The following is an 18,159-nucleotide window of genomic DNA, read 5'->3' on the forward strand; positions in this document are numbered from 1 at the left end:
CTTGAAATAGAAAACTATGCCAAAACTACCTCATGTCTTCTGAATTCTAAGGAAATGATCCATCTCATTTGGCTTTTGTCATATGCCATGTAAACATTTGTAGTTAATCTGCTGAATCTGGGCATTGTTAAAGTCAATACAGAGAAACAGGTCATGACCCTGAGTCACTTGGCCTGTATATATACATAAATAACTATATATCTCTGTGTGTGTATAAATAAATACATATTCACATACATATATTACAGAATAATAATATATATACTATTGTATATTATATATATTTATTATTACATATATCTAGGCAATATAGACATAAACTGCTCTCTAAAGGGACTTGTTCCTCCCCACTGCCTTCCTCAGACACAGATACTTGCATTCAGCCAGGTGAAGCCCATCTTACCCAGCTAAGCATGGCTAAAAAGAGGCAGAAGAATATCCAGACCTTGCAAATTCCCAACAATACAAGAACATGTCAAGTATTATATGTGCTTGAGCCTGTCCTCAGATGCCTCTGCACTGGGCTCTGTCATGCTCTGCAGCTACAAAAGGAGCTGTCAGATTAATCAGCTGCCATGATCTGCAGCATCCTTGTCTGAGCTGTGGAAGAATGATGTAGGAACTGTCATGGAAGGCACAAATCCAAAATAATTGGGAAGAGGGGAGTGATGAGGAATGCATGGATATAGCGAATCATAAAGGAGTACAGTCAGATTTTCAGCGGCAGTGCAGGGGGTGAAGGGGTTTCATTTCCAAGGGGAACAATTTGAGGAGAAAATTGTGCCTGACCCACGTGGGTGGGGAAGAGGCAGGGGGACATCAGGTGTCCAGCAAAGCTGCTCTGTTTGTGGGGAGGGTGGTGTGTGGGCTGAAATGATGGTGGCACCATTTCATGTGCTTGGGAGAATGGTCCATATGTACTCCTGGTGGCTTGGGAGGGGCTGCAGGTATATTGGAAATACATCTGCTGCATGGTGGGAGGAGGAGAAGTGGGTTTGGGAAGTAGTTTTAGGCAGGGCTCCTTCCCCATCTGTCAGTGATGGGGTGCAGTCCTCCTACCAGCACTCTGTAGGTGGAAAGTCATGCTGTCCCCATAAGAGTTAAGCTGTAACATCTTCTGCCTCCTTCACACATTGGATTTGAGTGTCCAGACCTCCTCCTCGTTTGCCACTGCTGGTCTTGGGGTCAGTGGTACATTCTGGTTTCTTCTGTGGCAAGTCATTAATTTCACAAGTTTGCATCTGAATGCCACAATTCCCTGAGAAGTCTTCCCTACAACAAGAAAAAGACTTTACTACAGGTGGGAAGAAGCAGGTTTTCTATGGCTTCTTCTATATTTACTATGAGAAACAAAAGAGTATTTTTTACAAAGACATCATTTAGGATCCCAGTTACTCTTTCATTGTCATTTACTATTTCATTTACATTTCATTGTCAGTTACTAATTCATCTGGCATTGGCTATTTCACCTTTATTCCACCATAGAGCTGGTAAAATGTGGATCATTCTTGACACTTTTTGGCATAGCATATTTTCAGAAATACTACAATGGCGAGGGCAATCTGCACCATGGTTGACTATCCTCACTAAAGCACATTTCAAAGTATTGTTTACACTTTATATGGCATTATCCAGTCATTAATTGACAAAAATCTGCTTCTGATGTGATTTCCTGAGGACATTCCTTCTCACTTTTCAAGAAAAATCCCCATTCAGCTAAGAAGTATCAGTAATTAGTAAGGAACATGAAGAGAAACAGGGACGAGGATTAGCAAAGAGAGAGGAGAAGAGAAGAATTCCCAAATGTTAAACAGGGACATCTTGGCTTAACTAGGCTGGGGAGCCTGTGAACAGGAACAGCCTTGGTGCATTTCAGTGTAGTAACAGAAACAGGGAGGAGGCCAGACTGAAATAAATCTGAAGTACAAAGTTGTCATGATGCAACTCTGAAATCAGGGGATGAAGAAAACAGAATTACATGGTTGTGGTGGCAAATGCTCCCCCAGACTTCCCACAGTTTGGCCAGAGAGAAAAAGACTGATAATCTATCTGAAACAATGTATTTGCATAATTAACCTTAATTTTCCCACAGAATTAATCTCTCATCCATTATTTGAATTGCCATTCTCAGCTCCACTGAGACAAAGGGACAAAGAATTATAGAATCACAGAATGATTTGGGTTGGAAGGGATCTTAAAGCCCATCTCATTCCACCCCCTTGCCATGGGCAGGGACACCTTCCACTATCCCGGGTTGCTCCAAGCCCCTTCCAGCCTGGCCTTGGACTTCCAGGGATGAGGAGTCCACAACCTCTCTGGGCAACTTGGTCTGAGATTTTTTGATTTTAAAAGCTCTGATTCCTCCTTTCCTTGTGCCAGTATTTAATAGCTGAATCAGACAATCCAGAGTCATATTTAAAACCAAAGAAGAGGTCTAGAAATCTAAGCACTGCAATAGGGAGAGGCTGATCCCGTTGATAACTCTTCCACCTCTACAGATTTTTCTGTTTGATTTCACATTTTCCTCATTCTGTCCCACTTACCTTATTGTCTGCTTGGTGAATCACACAAAGGCAGTGGGAATCATAAGCAGAACAAACCAGATAGCTGTAAAACCTGAAAATCAATATGATTAGCACCTGGAGTTACCTTAATTATTGCATTTTTTCCAACTGGGAGAAACAGGCAAGATTAGGGATAGGCTCTCATCTTGCCCCTCTGCCCAGAGGCAGGAATTTTTCCATGTTTCTCCACTGCTCCCAGGACCCAACCAGAGGGCACTTAGGCAACTAGAGATTGACCACAGTGAAATAACCAGGGACTACTGATGTTGTGGTCTCTGGAATAGTTTGCAAAACTCCTCCTTCCCTTCCTTCATCTCACTCCATTATTCCTTCTCACCATAACGTGCACCACAGTTTTCTACAGACTCCAGCTGGAATCAAGAGCCTTTGTGCAAAATCTTGAACATATGTACAGTAATACACAATTTCTATTTCATCAGCTAATGTCTGAGTGGAAGATGGGGAAGAGGGAGAAGAAAATATCTTCAGACTGATCTAAATGCACTAGTTTAGCTGTGAAGAAATGTTCTATTTGCCCATCTTTTTTTTATTCCTTTAAAAATGTGAAAAAACCTCAGCATTTAAATATTTACTTCTTTTCCTGCATTTTTCCAGTTGAACTGATTTGTTGAATTCACATAAAGTCTCAGAGAAGAATCTGAAAATGGCTCCATTTATAAAACAGACTTTTGGTTCATTTGTTTTCTTTTACATTCCTTACGAATCTTTGAAAACTTCTTTATAAAAGCTTTAGTGCTTAAACAATCTTTTTATACTGTCTTTACTAACTTCTCACACAATACATGGATATAGATTTGTCTTGCAGCATATTTAGTAGCATTTCTAACAGAAATGGATCTCTTTGGAATAGAACAACAAACTGAAAGACCAACTAAGTGCTCTGGATGATTGAGTGAAGTCTTTAATAAAACAACATACCTGTCACTGGCAGTGTCCCTGAGGAAATAGGGAAAGAGGACAGAAGAGTCAAACCTATGGAGAGAGAGAAATTCTTGATATTTGTATCAATTTGCTCTTCTGATGAAGAGCACCAGAGCAGTGATGAGGACAGAGTGAGGCAAAGAGCCAGCTCATTCCGACACCAAAGCAGTGCCAAGGGTGGAGTCTGACAGCTCCCCCTCTGCACAGAACACTTGAAAATTGCCATGTTTGTTTCTTGGCCATCAACAGATCTTTCCAGCCTGGCTAATAACATCTCTTCTGATCTGATACCTGTTAATGGTGGGCATGAAGTAAACTGGAATGGAATCCATGTAAGATCTTTACTTCATATGAGACTGGAATGATGACTTTAAAGGTGCCAAGCTAGTACTTGGAAACATGGTTTCAACCAGGACCAGTTTTTTGCCCAGAAATGTAAACTAAAACTTTTCTGGTACAAGAAATTAATTTAATTTCTCTCTTATCCTGAAAAGGAAGCTCTAAACTTGCCCCAGTATGAGATATGGATAGACTTTTAACAAGACATCTTGTAATAGTGGTTTCTTGATTAATTTCTTTTGTGCTGAATGCTGAACTGAGAAAGCTCCAGCCCCATTACATACATCATATCATAATAAATACAAAGGCAACACCTTAGGGGAATAAATATTTGGTGTTCTATTTGCAAGGATCTGACCTTGCTGAGGTTTGAGAGCATTTTGCAGGAAACTGAAATTAAGTTTAATTCTCTTGAATTAATGGCTGAGGGGGCTTCTTCTGTGATGCAGTCCCATGTTTTTTACAATCCCAATTTAATTTTTTTATAATATTTGTACTTTTTTAAATAGATGTAATTTCAATATCCTGTATTATCTTCTAGGATTGGTTTGTTGATGGGTTATATCCATCACAGCAAGAAGTTCTTTTATTCTGGTAGCACCAAGTGAAATCTTCAATGGTGTCATGATGGAAAAGAAAAGACCAGACAGTAAATTGTGACTTCTGTAGTGGGAGCACTCCCAGGGACCACAGGGAAACAGATTTATGGAACAGGGGAGAAAGTTCTGGACTGATGCAGGAACAGTGTGTGCAGTGGTCTGCTACGGCCACAAGGGCTGGAATGACAAAATAGGCTGAATTTTTTGCTGACAGCCATTCATTTTACAGCTATAAAAGCCACAGCAAACTTTTACATAGCAGAAATCTGTATATTTTCCTGGAAATGTGTGGAGTTTCTCCTGTGATTAGGGACATCTATTTCACAGTTACTTCCCAAAGGATTAAGTGAAGAAATCTGTCTGTGTACATTATCATCATTTCAGTGGTAAGTTACATTTGACTCCTAATCAACACTATTTCTTTTTTTGGCTTTAATATAGATATCTTGATACATTGCACTGTTTTATGTTACACTATAATCTGTTAGTAGTTCTCTTAGCTTTATACTGTGTAGTGAAGATCTTTTGTCTGTTACCTCCTGTTCATTAGTCTTAATAAACAATTAATTTTTATATAAATACATCTGATTTGCCATCAATAGAACTTTCAGGATAGAGTGATTCCTTAAATTCAAACTGTTAACAAAATCTGAGGCTAAGGAAGGATTTGCCTTCATTTAAACCCCTTTCTCTGAACTACACAAGGGAGTTATTTCTTCCTCTCAGTGGCAGGGATTCTTTAGTAAACTTTTTTGAAGCTCCCACTCTCCCCACAAGAGCTGTGGGGGTCTGAACCCCACATGAGCAGGTCAGGACATTGTTGTGGTGTAATCACAACCATCTTACCTGGCCCAATGGTCTGTGGTGGCCACTGATTGCTGTCATTGGTGCATCTCATATCAAGGGGGGTCCAGACGATTTTGCCGTTCACCTCCTTGCACGTTCTGTTGCCAAAGGTGGGGGGTCTTTTATCATAACCTGTCTGGCATTTGAAATGTAAGACTTGTCCCACGTAATGCTTTTGGGGCAGACTTATGGAGGCATGTGGAACAGTCTTGGGAGGACCACAGAAATCTGTGGGAGCACAAGGCAGCACAAGGTTAAAGCAGACAGATTTTATATACTGCTTCTGTTCCTGAAAATCTTGTGTTCTTAGAAAATATAGACAAGCAGGATATACCAAGCCTTTCTAATTCTTTGTTAGGGTACAAAACACTCATTTGCTTATACCATATCCCTTACTCAGCCAAGATATTACAGAAATCATTTCTTTCCATCTGTCTGTGAAATAATTGAATATTACTCACCATTTTTACACTACTCCCATGAAAATCAGCAGGAGAAGCATTACAGTATTAAATGAGCTCTTATTTACCTTTTTGTTTGGACTCTGAAAGGTCTTGTTGCTTCTGGGCTGCAGGGCTCCTTGGTTCTCTTTCTGGCTTCTGTGTAAGTTCTAACTCCATCGTGGGAGCCACTGACAACAAATTTTTCTCATCTGTGGAGAAGTTACATTTGTTGGGTTACAGCAGGACAAATATTGGAACAAAGTGCCAGAGCACCCAAGCTTTTACAGGTTGGATAGAACTGTTTCAAATTCTAACTTAGAAAAATAAGCACAAAAGATCTTTTGTTAATGCTCAGATTTGTTTTATACCAAGTAACACATTGGAGAAACACTACTATGTATAGAAAAAAAACAACACTCACTCACCAAAGCATTTAAATAGTGTGTATTCCCAAACAGCACCCTGCTGTTTCCTCTTACACTGAATTCCTAGGTATGCACCAGCTTCTCTGTCATAGCCAGGGTCACAATCATAGTACAGTTTGGTCTGTGGTGGATACTTTTCAGCAGTAACATCAGCAAATTCAGGCCTTGGAAGACGTGGGCAAACACCTGCAAATGGAAAGCCTGAGAATCAGGACAGCCTGGCATTTTACTTCATGAATCAAGGGCATCCTCGTTCTCAATACTAGACATGTCCAGCAGATGGACAACATGAAACACTATCAACATTTCCTTAATGAAGCTGTACACAATCGTTTTGGAGAGCAGCTACCCACACCAGAGTGTTCATGGAGTCTATGGAGAGAGGTGCAATAGGCAAAAGTAAGCAATTAAAAGTTGCTGATTGCTCCAAGCAAACATTGGGAATGGGTGTGGACTCTCAGTTCTGTCTGAGGACACCAAAGAGCAGCTTACTGTGAAATGAGGTTGCAAACCTAAATATAACTTGTCCCAAAACAAGGACGTGAAGTGTTGTGTCATCAGCAAATCACGTCTAAATATATTTCTCAATCAGCTGGAAAGAATTAAGTTAAATCATTTCAGTGCATTTGAAAAGCCTGCTCAAGCTGAGCTGGGCATCCAGAGATTGATAAAGGCAATACTTAATGATTATTTAAGGCCTAAAGGCTGAGAAATTAAAGGATCAAATAGTCTGGTTGCACCAGGGCTGGAATTCTGGATCTTTGGGCGCACAATCTGTGGCCTTTTGTGCTAATGCACAACAGTAACAGCTACCAGGAGTGAAATTTCTTAGTCATCATATCCTTGCATTTTCTGCAGCTATAATTAATGTAGCCTTAAAAACCAGCAGAAATGACTGCAAAAGGCCCTCAGGTCTCTGATAACTGTTCATCATTTGGTGTCTGCCCTTGACTCCCAAAGTACCTTCTCCTTGAAAGACCAACAGTGACTCCCAGCCCCAGCCCTGCAATGTCCTTTTCTTTCATTTCCTCACTTTGATATTTTCTACCCTTCTCACTTTACATTGTCTTGCTGTTCAGTAAAAGTCACAAAGGCTGAAGAAGACAACAACAAAAAGTATGTGAGCAGTTTAACAGCTAACCTGCATAAGGGTTGTTTAATCCCCTTGTACCTTTGTGCTATCAAAGCATTTGCCTTGTAAAACTACATCAGACTGTGGCTTTCAGAGAAGCGATTGCACCCGAAATAGTTAACCACATGGTTTACCACAGACTGTCAGGGTGATTAAAATTAAAGAGTTATCAGATCAGCAGCAAGTTGAGATCATGTACTCTCACTTTCCCTGAAAGCTAAAAGCTTGTTTCCCTCAAGACTTCAAAAGCCTCTTTGAAGCAGATTGCAGATCTGAATCTTAGCACAAGGCACTCAAACCTACAACTCATTAGTATCTTCTTAAGAAAACCCACAACATTTAACCTACTATCATAAAGGGCAACCATTCTATTAATTGATGATCAAATGTTGGGTTCTTCTGAACTTGCACACATCAGACAGGGATTGTGCAGAAATGGTGCACTTGGGAGATGGTGAACATCCACATTGCAGTAGGATCTTACACAACCTTCCTTAGATCCACCCTTTTAATTTCATCCACATTGCTCAAATTCTTGTCTTCTCACATCTAAATAACTGCAGTATCTTCTTTGACCTTTACAGACATATTCCTTTCTCTGATCCAGAAAGAATTTTGGAAGATGAATTTCCCAGGTCTCGTTGTGACCTTGTGCCTGCGTCCCTTTGTCTTTTAAATGCTTCATTGGCACATGAAATATTTTGCTCCCATTTTCAAGAACCTTCTCTTTCACAACCATCATAACATTTTAAAACTTCTCCCATACTAGAGCTCTTCACCAATGTGTTTGATATCAAAGTCATCAGCTTTTGGGTTTATTGTACCAGTCCTCACACTGGGAGGAGCTGTGAATGAATACGGATATTACAAAATATCCTATGCCATGATTACTTTTAATTGTATCAGCATATCTTATATACCTTCAGAAGTGCTTCTCTTTATGCAGTTTTTACTCCTCCTTCTAGAAGAAGTAGGCACTGGGCATGTAACCCATGCACCCTCCTGCCAGGCAGTTGTAGGGAGTGGAAAGGTCCTCCCTGAACCTCCTTTTCTCCAGGCAGAGCTCCCTCAGATCCCACATCCTCTTCTCATCACACCTGTGCTCCAGACCCTTCCCCAGCTCTAATGCCCTTCTCTGGACCTGTTCCAGCACCTCCACGTCTTTCTTCCATTTCGTGTCATGACACCTCCTGGAATAGTTTGGGAAGACTGCAGAAAGGATGCAGACCTGGTGAGGTCTGGACCATACTGACTTCTGGAGTGAATCATGCCTAAAACTTCATTCCATCTTTGTGCCCAAGGAAACTGCATGGTTTGCCCCTAAAAGAATCAACATCCTTGCTGTGTGAGTGGTAAAAAAGCCGAGGGATTGGATGAATCCAGGGAGTAGGGAATGGCAGGATAGATCTTTCCCTTCACTAGATTTATGACTTTTTACATTTTTAAGGAAGATTAATTTTGGTTTTTGGGTTTTTTTTTCTGTTTTGCACCTTGCTGGTAATTAGCCAATCAACTTGTTTGAGTTTGTGTGATATGAAAATATCGATCTTTTAGAAGGCCAGCACATCTGGGCATTACCTGCCTCACAGCCTGTAGAGACCTAGTTTTGCCCAGCCCAGCTTTCCCTGGATTCTGCACCCCTCCACAGCTGCTCCAGGGTTGCACTTCTGCTATTACTGGCTTGAAATACTGCCCTCACATTACCTTAAGATGTCTTGATGTTCTGTTTGCCTCCTAATTTTCTCTTTGCACATATTCCAATTTTTCATCCCCATGACAAAGTGTGTGCCACTATTTCCTTCTCTTTCTGTGCTGATGTCTACTGTTCTCTTTCCTTCATTCACAAAATTCATCAGCCCTACCAACTATTCTCACTTCCCACACCCCAAAAGTGTCCTGGGAGTGCATTTCTCTGCACTCAGATGTAGTAAATAGGTCAAACAGAGAAGCTGGCATAATTGTGTTCATAGGGATTTAGCCCTTCTGTCAGTTACAGAATTATCAGAACATTTAGCTCTCCTAAGGCAGATGGGAATTTCTGTTTCTCCCCATATTAATAGATTTTTGGTGTCTACAGCATTTGTAGAAATTCTGGAGGTGATTTCCATCATTATGATGGAGTGGATGGAGACAAACCCTTGGAATTAGAAGGGGACTTGTGTATTGAGACAATAGACAGCCATGAAACACAAAAATTAAAAAGGACTTATTGGTTCTGCTGGAGTGCTCCCTAAATTAAGTCTGAAAAGCTTTTTGAGATCTGCAAGCCCTGTCATCTGAGCCAACAGATAGGTATGAGCTGGGGTGTCTGATGCCATTTGAGATGTCTCAGGGCATTTGGGATTTCCACAGGAGCTGCCAGATATCACACAGGAGATACTGGAGGGATGGAAACCCAGCATCTAGATCAGCATCAGTTCTTTCAGGTTTCTTTCTTCATGTTTCCCATCCAAGTATGTTACTCACCCAACCACAAAACTGCTCTCGGTTGGTGAGCTGGCAGTACCAGGCTGCATGAAACCCTCCTGCCTGCTCCTCTTCCATGTCTGAGCTGGCAGAGCAGTGATAGATGAGGCTTTAGTCCTTTAGTCCACAAGAAGTGAGCGGGGAAAATTCATAACAGGTATTTTTAGTGCTAGGTAAAACACAGTGAGTCATGCCACAATAACCCAAACTCAGAACTTCCTCTGTCACGTGGCTGTGTGTCACCAGTGCTGACATTATTCTGATGTCAAGTTAAAGCAGCAAAGTGCAAAACCAGGGCAATTTTCCCCTTACTAAAAAGGCAGTAGGATGGGATTGGTAGGAAACTGGATGTTCTGACGTTTTGGGCAGAAGCAGTGGAAGAAACCAGGCACTGCACACAGCTGCCCAGTTCAGGGATGAAGAGCACCTCTCCCCAGAGACACCAACAAATCAAACCAGGCCAAAATGAAGATATTTCCCCAGCTGTGCCTGAAAAGCTAAATCAGCCCTGGGGATTTATGTGCTGTGTGAAACTGGGCTCTCTAAATGGTCCAGTCTCATGAAGATGAAACTGAACAGGCAAAGCGAAGGAATTGATGCTGAAAACAGGACTGAAATGGTAATTATATTTTTCTAACTTTAAAACTTATTCCCAAAGGATCCTTTAACAAGCAAGCCTCAGCTCTGAAGGATTCTTTTCCCCATTCATGTAATTTATTGCTTATGTGAAATTGTAAGGTGGGAATAGATCACGGATGTGGGGTTGGGGCACAGACCCAAACTTTACTGTAATCTGCCTGTGAGATTATAGTTAGCTGTACCTTAGATTATAGAGAGATTATCTTAAAAAATAATTGAGTAGTAGTGAATCTGCAGTGTAAGAGCCAGAAATACAGTGCAGATAAAATTACCAAAATGGCACAAGTTTTAATACAAACAGCAATGGAGGAGAGACCAGTCTTAGGGGGATGGAGGTAGTTTTGAATATTCCCAGCAGTGGAGAAGAAGAATGAGCTATTCTAAGGATCTGGAAGTTCAGTCCTTGCTGAGTTTGCTGTACCAGATGTCTCTGTTTGAAAAACAGTGTAAAACAAAGTGGAATATGAACTCTCAGGAGCTCTAGGACCATAGAAAATTGTCTTTGGGAGAAATGCACTTCTCTTACCTCTTGGCTTAATCCTTCTGACCAGCTGTTTGCCATTGATCTAAGCAGTGGTATCCAATGCAAAAGAATTCCATATACAGCAAGGCTAGAGTGGGTTGCACAGCAGACTAAGCTTTCTCATGTTAAGCATAATTTAGCCTCAGGAATGTGCATTCTTAGCTCCTTCTGTGAGAAGTGCAGCTGGGAAAACCTCTCTAGAGCACAGCAGACACCTAATTTACCTTCTCCAAAGCAGAGATTTAAGGTGCTGCTTTCTTTTCATTAGCTGCAGTGATGGAAGAATGCTCTTACGTGTTCACATTGATAATCAGAGGGATTTACCTGATGTATTGATGGATCTCACACCTGCCCTAGCAGGGGGACTGGGCTGGGGACTTGGACTCAAAATGTGGAATCAGAAGAGGGAACATAAGGAAAGAGGGACAGGGAGGAAGACCAGCCTGAGCACAGAGTGCTGCATGGAAAGTGCACTAAGTAAAGAATGGGGAACACTTGTTTTTGTTTCTGGGTGTTTGTAACATCCTTGGTTCTGTGGTAAAGCCACAGTGCTCAGACTCTCTAAATGCAACCACGGCACATGGTTTTGTAGCAGAACACAGAGCCAAGTTTTGAGAATATTATACATGAAAGCCTTGTTTTGGTGTGTGATAATTTTGCTTCAATATACAACCTCACTAAAACACATGTCTTTGATATTTTAATCTACAGGGAAACAAAAATTGTCTTTTAAAACAGTAGCAGAAATACAGATTCTTTCCTTTGTCTGGAACTTTCTCAGCCTTACTTTTTATAGGGCTGAAAGGGCAGTAGAGAATATCGTCTCTGAGAATAATTGAATGGTCTGTCAAGTGTGTGTCCCAATCTTGGGAAAGTAATAAAAAAAAAATGGTCTGGTGGGGAATTTTTTTTATTTCAAATATGCCCTAAGGACTCATCTCACCTGACTAAGGGATTTAGCATGGTCATGGAGCTTTGCCCTGGAGATCTCAAGAGTGAGATGGAAATTTTCTGCACCTAGTAATGATTTTTCTGATGTATGAAGTATTTTTCCACATAGAGAGGGTCATATATTTCTATGTGCGGGGTCACACTTTACAAATCAAAAACTTCAAGAAAAAGCAGCAGATGACAGAGTGCTGCACCCCTGGCAGGGCTGAGGAACAGGGAATCAAGTGAAAAAAGTCATGGAAGAGCTTTGGAAATGTGGATTTTGAGGAAGCATTGGAGGAGATGGAGCAAGGACCCAGTGAGACACGTATTCCAGGATTCAGGACCAAGGTCAGGGAATGGAATCCGTGCACAGAAAATATCCAGAAGCTGGGCTTTGAAGACAGCATTTATGCAACAGGGGAAAACAGGGCAGACAGAGCTGAACATTGAGGAGGTAGAGAGACCAAAATAACAATACTATGAAGGCAGAAAGGAGCCAAGTCAGAAGCAGTGGCTTTTTAGAAATAAAGAGTGGACTTTTTTCTGCAATAAAAGGAAAAAGGACATAACATCTCAGCTCTGATGAAGTGGGCAAACAATTTCTCCAGCTGAAGAAGCAGGTACTGCAGGATCTCTGTCTGTAATATCTGCTTTTCCTCAGTAGGATCACACTTTTGAAGCACTTTTTAAACATTTTTTTAATTGTAGCTGTATATTGAGCCCTTTGTTGCTGAAGGCCACTGTAGCCAAAAAGTTTGTAAAGTTATTTGCTCTCTAGTTGACCTTAAAAGAATCACTCGGCTGTGTTTGACAACTTTAATGTATTCTGCATTGCATTTCAAACCCATGGGAGCCAGCACTAATATGCAATTATAATGGGAAAGAAATTCCTCTCATTTAAATGACTGAGATCTGGTACCCATCTTGTGTGAATGAAATTCACTTGAACCGATTTCTTTCTTTGGTGAGTTCTAATCCTTTCCAGGTTTAACTTGCAAATCTATTGAGTGTATCCCTGTACCATGAACAGCAAGATGGAAAGGTTGTAGGAGCACAGATCAGCTTTTACCTTGTTCTTGACCCTCCCTCCAGGTTTCACCCATGCCTGCAGCTTCTAGGCACAGCTGCTGTGAGAGTAAAGGAAATAAATGTGATACTCTTCACAGGAAAACCAACATTTCTCTTCTTTTTAGCACTAAGGTGCAGTTTATTGTTATTAAATGAATGATCATCCCATGCCTTAACTTCCCCAGTCCCCCAGGGCTTTACTTTCTCAAAAACATTTTGAGATCTATCAGTGAAACTGTTCTGGATAACAAATACTTTTAATTTCCTTTTCCCTCTAATTACATTTATTCCTGACAGTGCATTTTGACAAACACCATCTAGGGCTGGATCTATTTACAAAACTGAACTTGCAGTGCTGGGACAAGCTGAAGACACTGAGGCAAAATAATAAAAAAAAGCACTGTATGTGCTGAGGCCTGCTTGATTTTTGACCAGTTCAACCCAGCCCCTTTCCCTTTGCTTTGCTTATGTCCATTCCCAGGTCTCCTTATTTAATTCCCTATGGAATTAAAACCAACAAAACTTACAGCCACAATGCCTTAAGTGCCTCTGTGATAAAAACCCCTAAATAGGTAAAAGGTGGTGTTTCTACCTTAGCATATTATTTGCAGGGAGAAATTACAAATATATATGTAAATATTATGTTTAAACATTGAGAGAAACATTGAAAATAAGCACCGGGAGTTGAGGAAAGAAGACCTTAGTGGTACAGTGGAGAATGCAATGCTGTGCATTTATTCATTCAGTGGTGAATAAAATTGCATCAAATAGCATAAAATGCAACTGCTCTGACACGCCTCGATTTTTTTCCAAAAAAACAGAAAGGTTTCTGATAAACGAGACCTGCCAGCAAGAAATTTCACAACATGTTCCAGGCAGAGTAATACAGAAAGTGTGATCTGGGGGACCTGACTCATCCCAGAACTGATCCCACTGACACATCTGTGGTGTGTCATCCCTCTGAGCATCTCGTGGTGCTGCTCCTGCACGCAGCACCAAGCACTTCCCGTGGGCTCTGGCACCTCATCTGGCAGTGAAAACGCTCCATGAAGGAGAAGGTGCAGCATTTACTGGCAAAATAATGAGAATAAAATCACCTGGGGCTTCAATATTTGTGAAGGTCCTTCCTGCATTAATGAGTTCAGACATCAGCAACACACTCTTCCCTTGAGATAGCCAGCCCCAAGGAAAACTCCCAGCCCTGCTGAAGACGATCCATCAGCAGCTACAGTAGCAGCATATCTGAGAGCCTGCCTTAGGCTGTGTCTATTCATACCTCTCAGCCTGGACATCATCATCAGACACAGAAGGAAATAGCACATTTTTAGAGCTTTGAGAAGGGAAGATTTTTTCCCTGCCTTTGAACAAAGAAATTTAAATTTAAATACACTAATGCATCACCAGACCATTTCTCAATCCACACACTTGTCACGATAAATAAGCCAAATCTAAGCAGTGTCACCATTTTTAAATGTGCAAAATTATGCTGAATTGGATTAGCTGTCTCCATTCATAGTTTATAGGCACTGCTGATTGAGAGGCATGGCTGAAAAAATATTTCATATCTATAGTACCCATAGCAAATTTGCACAGTACCTTTTAACTAATAGCATTGCCACCAATTTTACCTACAGAGGTACTGCCATTTCAGTGTCTATTTTTGTTTCCTGAAGTTACAAGGAAAATGGAAAAAGGAAATACAGAGGGCTGCCTCAGGCTGCTTTGATCTGCCCACTGTTCCAATGATGGGTTGGAGGATACATATATTAGTCAGACAAAAAATATCTTCTAAAGCTCTGGATTTTCTGCAGTTGACAGTTTGTGGGCACAGAACCCATTTCTCTCATTTCCTTAGAATAATAAATTCCTTAAGCTCCTTAACATCTTTCCTTTGCTGAAAGGAGTCATGATGTTGTGAACACCCCCTAACAGCCACCAAAAAACCCAAATCATATTTTCCCTCCCCAAAAGGCAAAAAGAGTCTTTTACCTGTCTTCTTCCCCTTGATGAATCCAAACAAGACCCACATCAAAAGCCACTTGAGCTCCATGGGACTTGTCCACATCTTTTCTCCACACCTCTGAGGATGGTGAAGTTTCTCAGAAGCGATGAGCTGTTGCCAACCAAGCCAAGGAGCTGATTACTGCCTGATGAGGCTGTCTGGGAACATCACCCACGTGTGCAGGGAGGGCTTTGGTCAGCAAATCATCGTTTTGCTGGCTCCACGGGAAAGAACAAAGGCTGCTTTCTGTTCAGGTATTAGTCTGTTATCCAGGAAACCAAACTCGATGCTCGCTGTGGCGGAGCGTGCCATCGTGTGTAGGAAGTGGTTTGACACATCAGAGCTCCTGGCTCCAGAGCTCTTTCACATTTCACTACAGCTGAGGTCAGTAGAAGTGGGGAGATTTTAATAGGTTTGTTCAGGCACTCAATCCCAAATCTGTGGCTGGAGAGGTATCAGAGAGGGACCATGGCTGTGGAATAGATGTCTGGTGTGTGACAATGGATCTCGGGCAACATCTGTGGGCTCTACCTGCAGAAAAAAGGTTCCATAGCTTATCCTTTTGGCTTTTCAGAGGTCTTCTGTTAGTGATGATAAAGCCACACTGCATTTGATTTTGATGGAAGCATGTGTGCAGTTTCTCTGAATCACAGCTGAGCTTCTGAAGGATGGACAGCTTGATTTAAAAAAAACAAATGAGGGTGAGGCTGGAAGGTTTGGAAAAGGTTTCCTTTGTTCCTAAATTGTCTGGGTGTGACATGCTTCAGTGAAATTCTTCCAAGTACCAGTGGAAAACTGGAAATTACCAAGGAAGTATCACACTTTATGTAGTTTTTCTTCAGCCATTTCCACAGAAATTATTTCCTGTTAGTAACTAGAGAATTAATTGGGATAGACTACAGAAAAAAAACATATTTAAACAATCTGTTCTCCTTTATAAATCCTCAAGGAATTAAATCTTCTGAACAGGCAAGCTAAGGAATAGATGTGATACATTTTTTAACTGATGCAATGGCTGCATCTATCAGTTTGCCACCTTCCTCCTGATAAAGCTCCCTTTGCTCTTTCCATGAGAGATTTTGTGCAGCTTTGTGATGCAGGTGACAAATCCTCCTGCAGGGTTTGCCAGCTGCAAGGCTTTGCCAGGAGATTACTTCTCAAATCCAAATGCAACAGGGCATGGAGAACAAGCAAGACTTCTGAAGCAACTGCTGTGGGTAAAATGCTCTGCTCACCCCGGGGCTGCTTCACACTCCACAGGTATTTACTGCCTTTGCTTTAGTATCAAATCATCTTCTGTATTTAACAGTGTAATAGGAAAAGCTCATGCCAAAGCCCTCAGAAGGACTTAGAGAGTTTCACTCCTGAAAAATCTGTCTGAAAGTCTTAGATTCCAATCCTTCACCTTTTTTCCAAGATGACTGGACATATGTAACTCTCTGAACCCTACGGTCATCTGTGTTGGCAAAACATATTTATTATGTTGCCTGGAAAGAAATCCCAAACTTTTTATCCTTTCCTTACTAAATACAGGGTCTGTTCTTTTGAGGTGAAGAGATTTACTTGACAAAATCTGCTTCAATTTCTTGCTTGGTCCAACTATTTAATTCCACAGCTATTTTACTGATGGACACAGAGGGAAATTTCCTGCAGTCCTCCAGCTCAATCTTTCATGCAGACATTTGCTTTCAGGTAACAAACCTCAGTACAGGTTAGTAACAGCCACTAAGATTTTATGAGAAAAGGTGAGTTTTTATCCAGAAATGATGGAAAGTACAGTCAGTTGTACTGGAAGGAATGGTGACTTCAGGTGGCTCATTGCTACAAACACAGATTGCATGAGAAAGACCTGTAACTCAGCATTTACACCTCTTAAAGGTCAGAAAAAAACAGTTATGATTTGTGAGAGGAATTAGCCAGATCAGCTTTTGGAAATAAGTCAGTTTGCTGAATGAGTCTACAAAAAGAAACAGTGCGGATTCTGCAAGGAACAGACCCAAGGTAGAGAAGAGGAGAGTGAGAACAGAGAGACCCAGCAAGGGAGAAAGACACCCAGGCACAGATAAAAACTGGGGTTTATGAGAAACTATCATTATAATTTAGATTATTAACATGAGATGTTAGCAACAGAATTAGGTGTGGCAATAAAGGAAGGGAGGTGCTGTGAAAACTCAGTGTGTATCTGGGAAGTGGTGGAGGAAATAAAAAGGAAAAAGGCATTTTGAGAATTAAGGAAGATGTAGGATGAAAATAAGGTGCTGGGATATCTGTTGCTACTTGACTCTCCTCCATTTACCAGCAGAGTTTTGCTGCTCAAGTAAGTCCTATTTTTCAGCAGAGAGCTGGGAGGAAAAGAGCCTGTCACGTAGCTCAGGCCACCACAGACAAGATTATAAAGATTATTTTTATTCAATGTCACAAGACCACAAGTACAGAAATGGAGTTGTCAGGGAGTAAACCACAGAGCTACAGCCTTCTTAGGTCTAGGTTTAACAAGGGCCTTTTGAAACCCTGTAAGTGCTTTTAAAACTCTGCACAAACTCATTTGGTCTGGAGGAGTGTCCTTTCCTTAAACTGGTCTCTCAGCCAGCTTGAAGAAAAGGCAACACTTGATCTTATTGGAGCCCTTCCCAGTTCAAAGCAGTTGTAAACATCCATGTAACTCACTGAAATAAGCAAGCTTTGTGTTTTATTCAATTTTTCTGCTGTGAATCACTCTTATGTGAGTCCTCTATTCAAGGAAATAACATTTCTTATGGACCCTCCCAGGGAGGGTGTGGGGGTGGTTCTAGCAGCTACCTAAACTCTGTTAATCAGCTTATGCATCCTTAAAATTACAGTAATGGTAGTTGTGAATTCATATTATGCACCCACAAGGGCCTTTCCCAGTCTCCACAGCAGCATCCAGCTCTGCTGCAGGGCAGAGGTTTGGGGAAGCCAGAGTTATACCATGTCCTCAAAATTATCATCAGAAAATTTTCATCCAGCCTAATTATCTATAAAGGCCAAACAGGTTTTAATCACTTTTTATTTCCCATAAAACTGAGATGGAGCTGACATGAGGCACATGAACTTCACACCTTAAATGAAGCATCTTTACCATGTCCACAGGGTTCCATTCAAGAGGGAGTTGTATGGTCAGTACAGTTGTCAGAGTTCCCCCTTGAGTCAGTGGAGAGTCAATAAGAGCATCTAGAGAGTGATTCACCTCCTCTTCTGGACATCTACATCCACCAGA

The 18,159-nt window shown here is 41.2% G+C and overlaps 1 protein-coding gene across 1 annotated transcript; it reads right to left on the reverse strand.

Moving 5' to 3' along the window:
• Positions 1 to 265: 265 nt before the first annotated feature.
• On the reverse strand, positions 266 to 15,229 carry LOC107204108 (interleukin-2 receptor subunit alpha-like). The gene is made up of 7 exons (XM_015626923.1): positions 14,909 to 15,229; positions 6,159 to 6,344; positions 5,820 to 5,942; positions 5,291 to 5,518; positions 3,504 to 3,557; positions 2,544 to 2,616; positions 266 to 1,272 (listed from the first exon to the last, which is right to left on the reverse strand). The coding sequence occupies exons 1-6, from the start codon at positions 14,982 to 14,984 to the stop codon at positions 2,564 to 2,566; spliced, it is 720 nt and encodes a 239-aa protein (XP_015482409.1). The 5' UTR covers positions 14,985 to 15,229; the 3' UTR covers positions 266 to 1,272; positions 2,544 to 2,563.
• Positions 15,230 to 18,159: the final 2,930 nt, after the last annotated feature.

Source organism: Parus major, chromosome 1A, assembly GCF_001522545.3.
Source record: "Parus major isolate Abel chromosome 1A, Parus_major1.1, whole genome shotgun sequence".
Lineage (NCBI taxonomy): Eukaryota > Metazoa > Chordata > Aves > Passeriformes > Paridae > Parus > Parus major.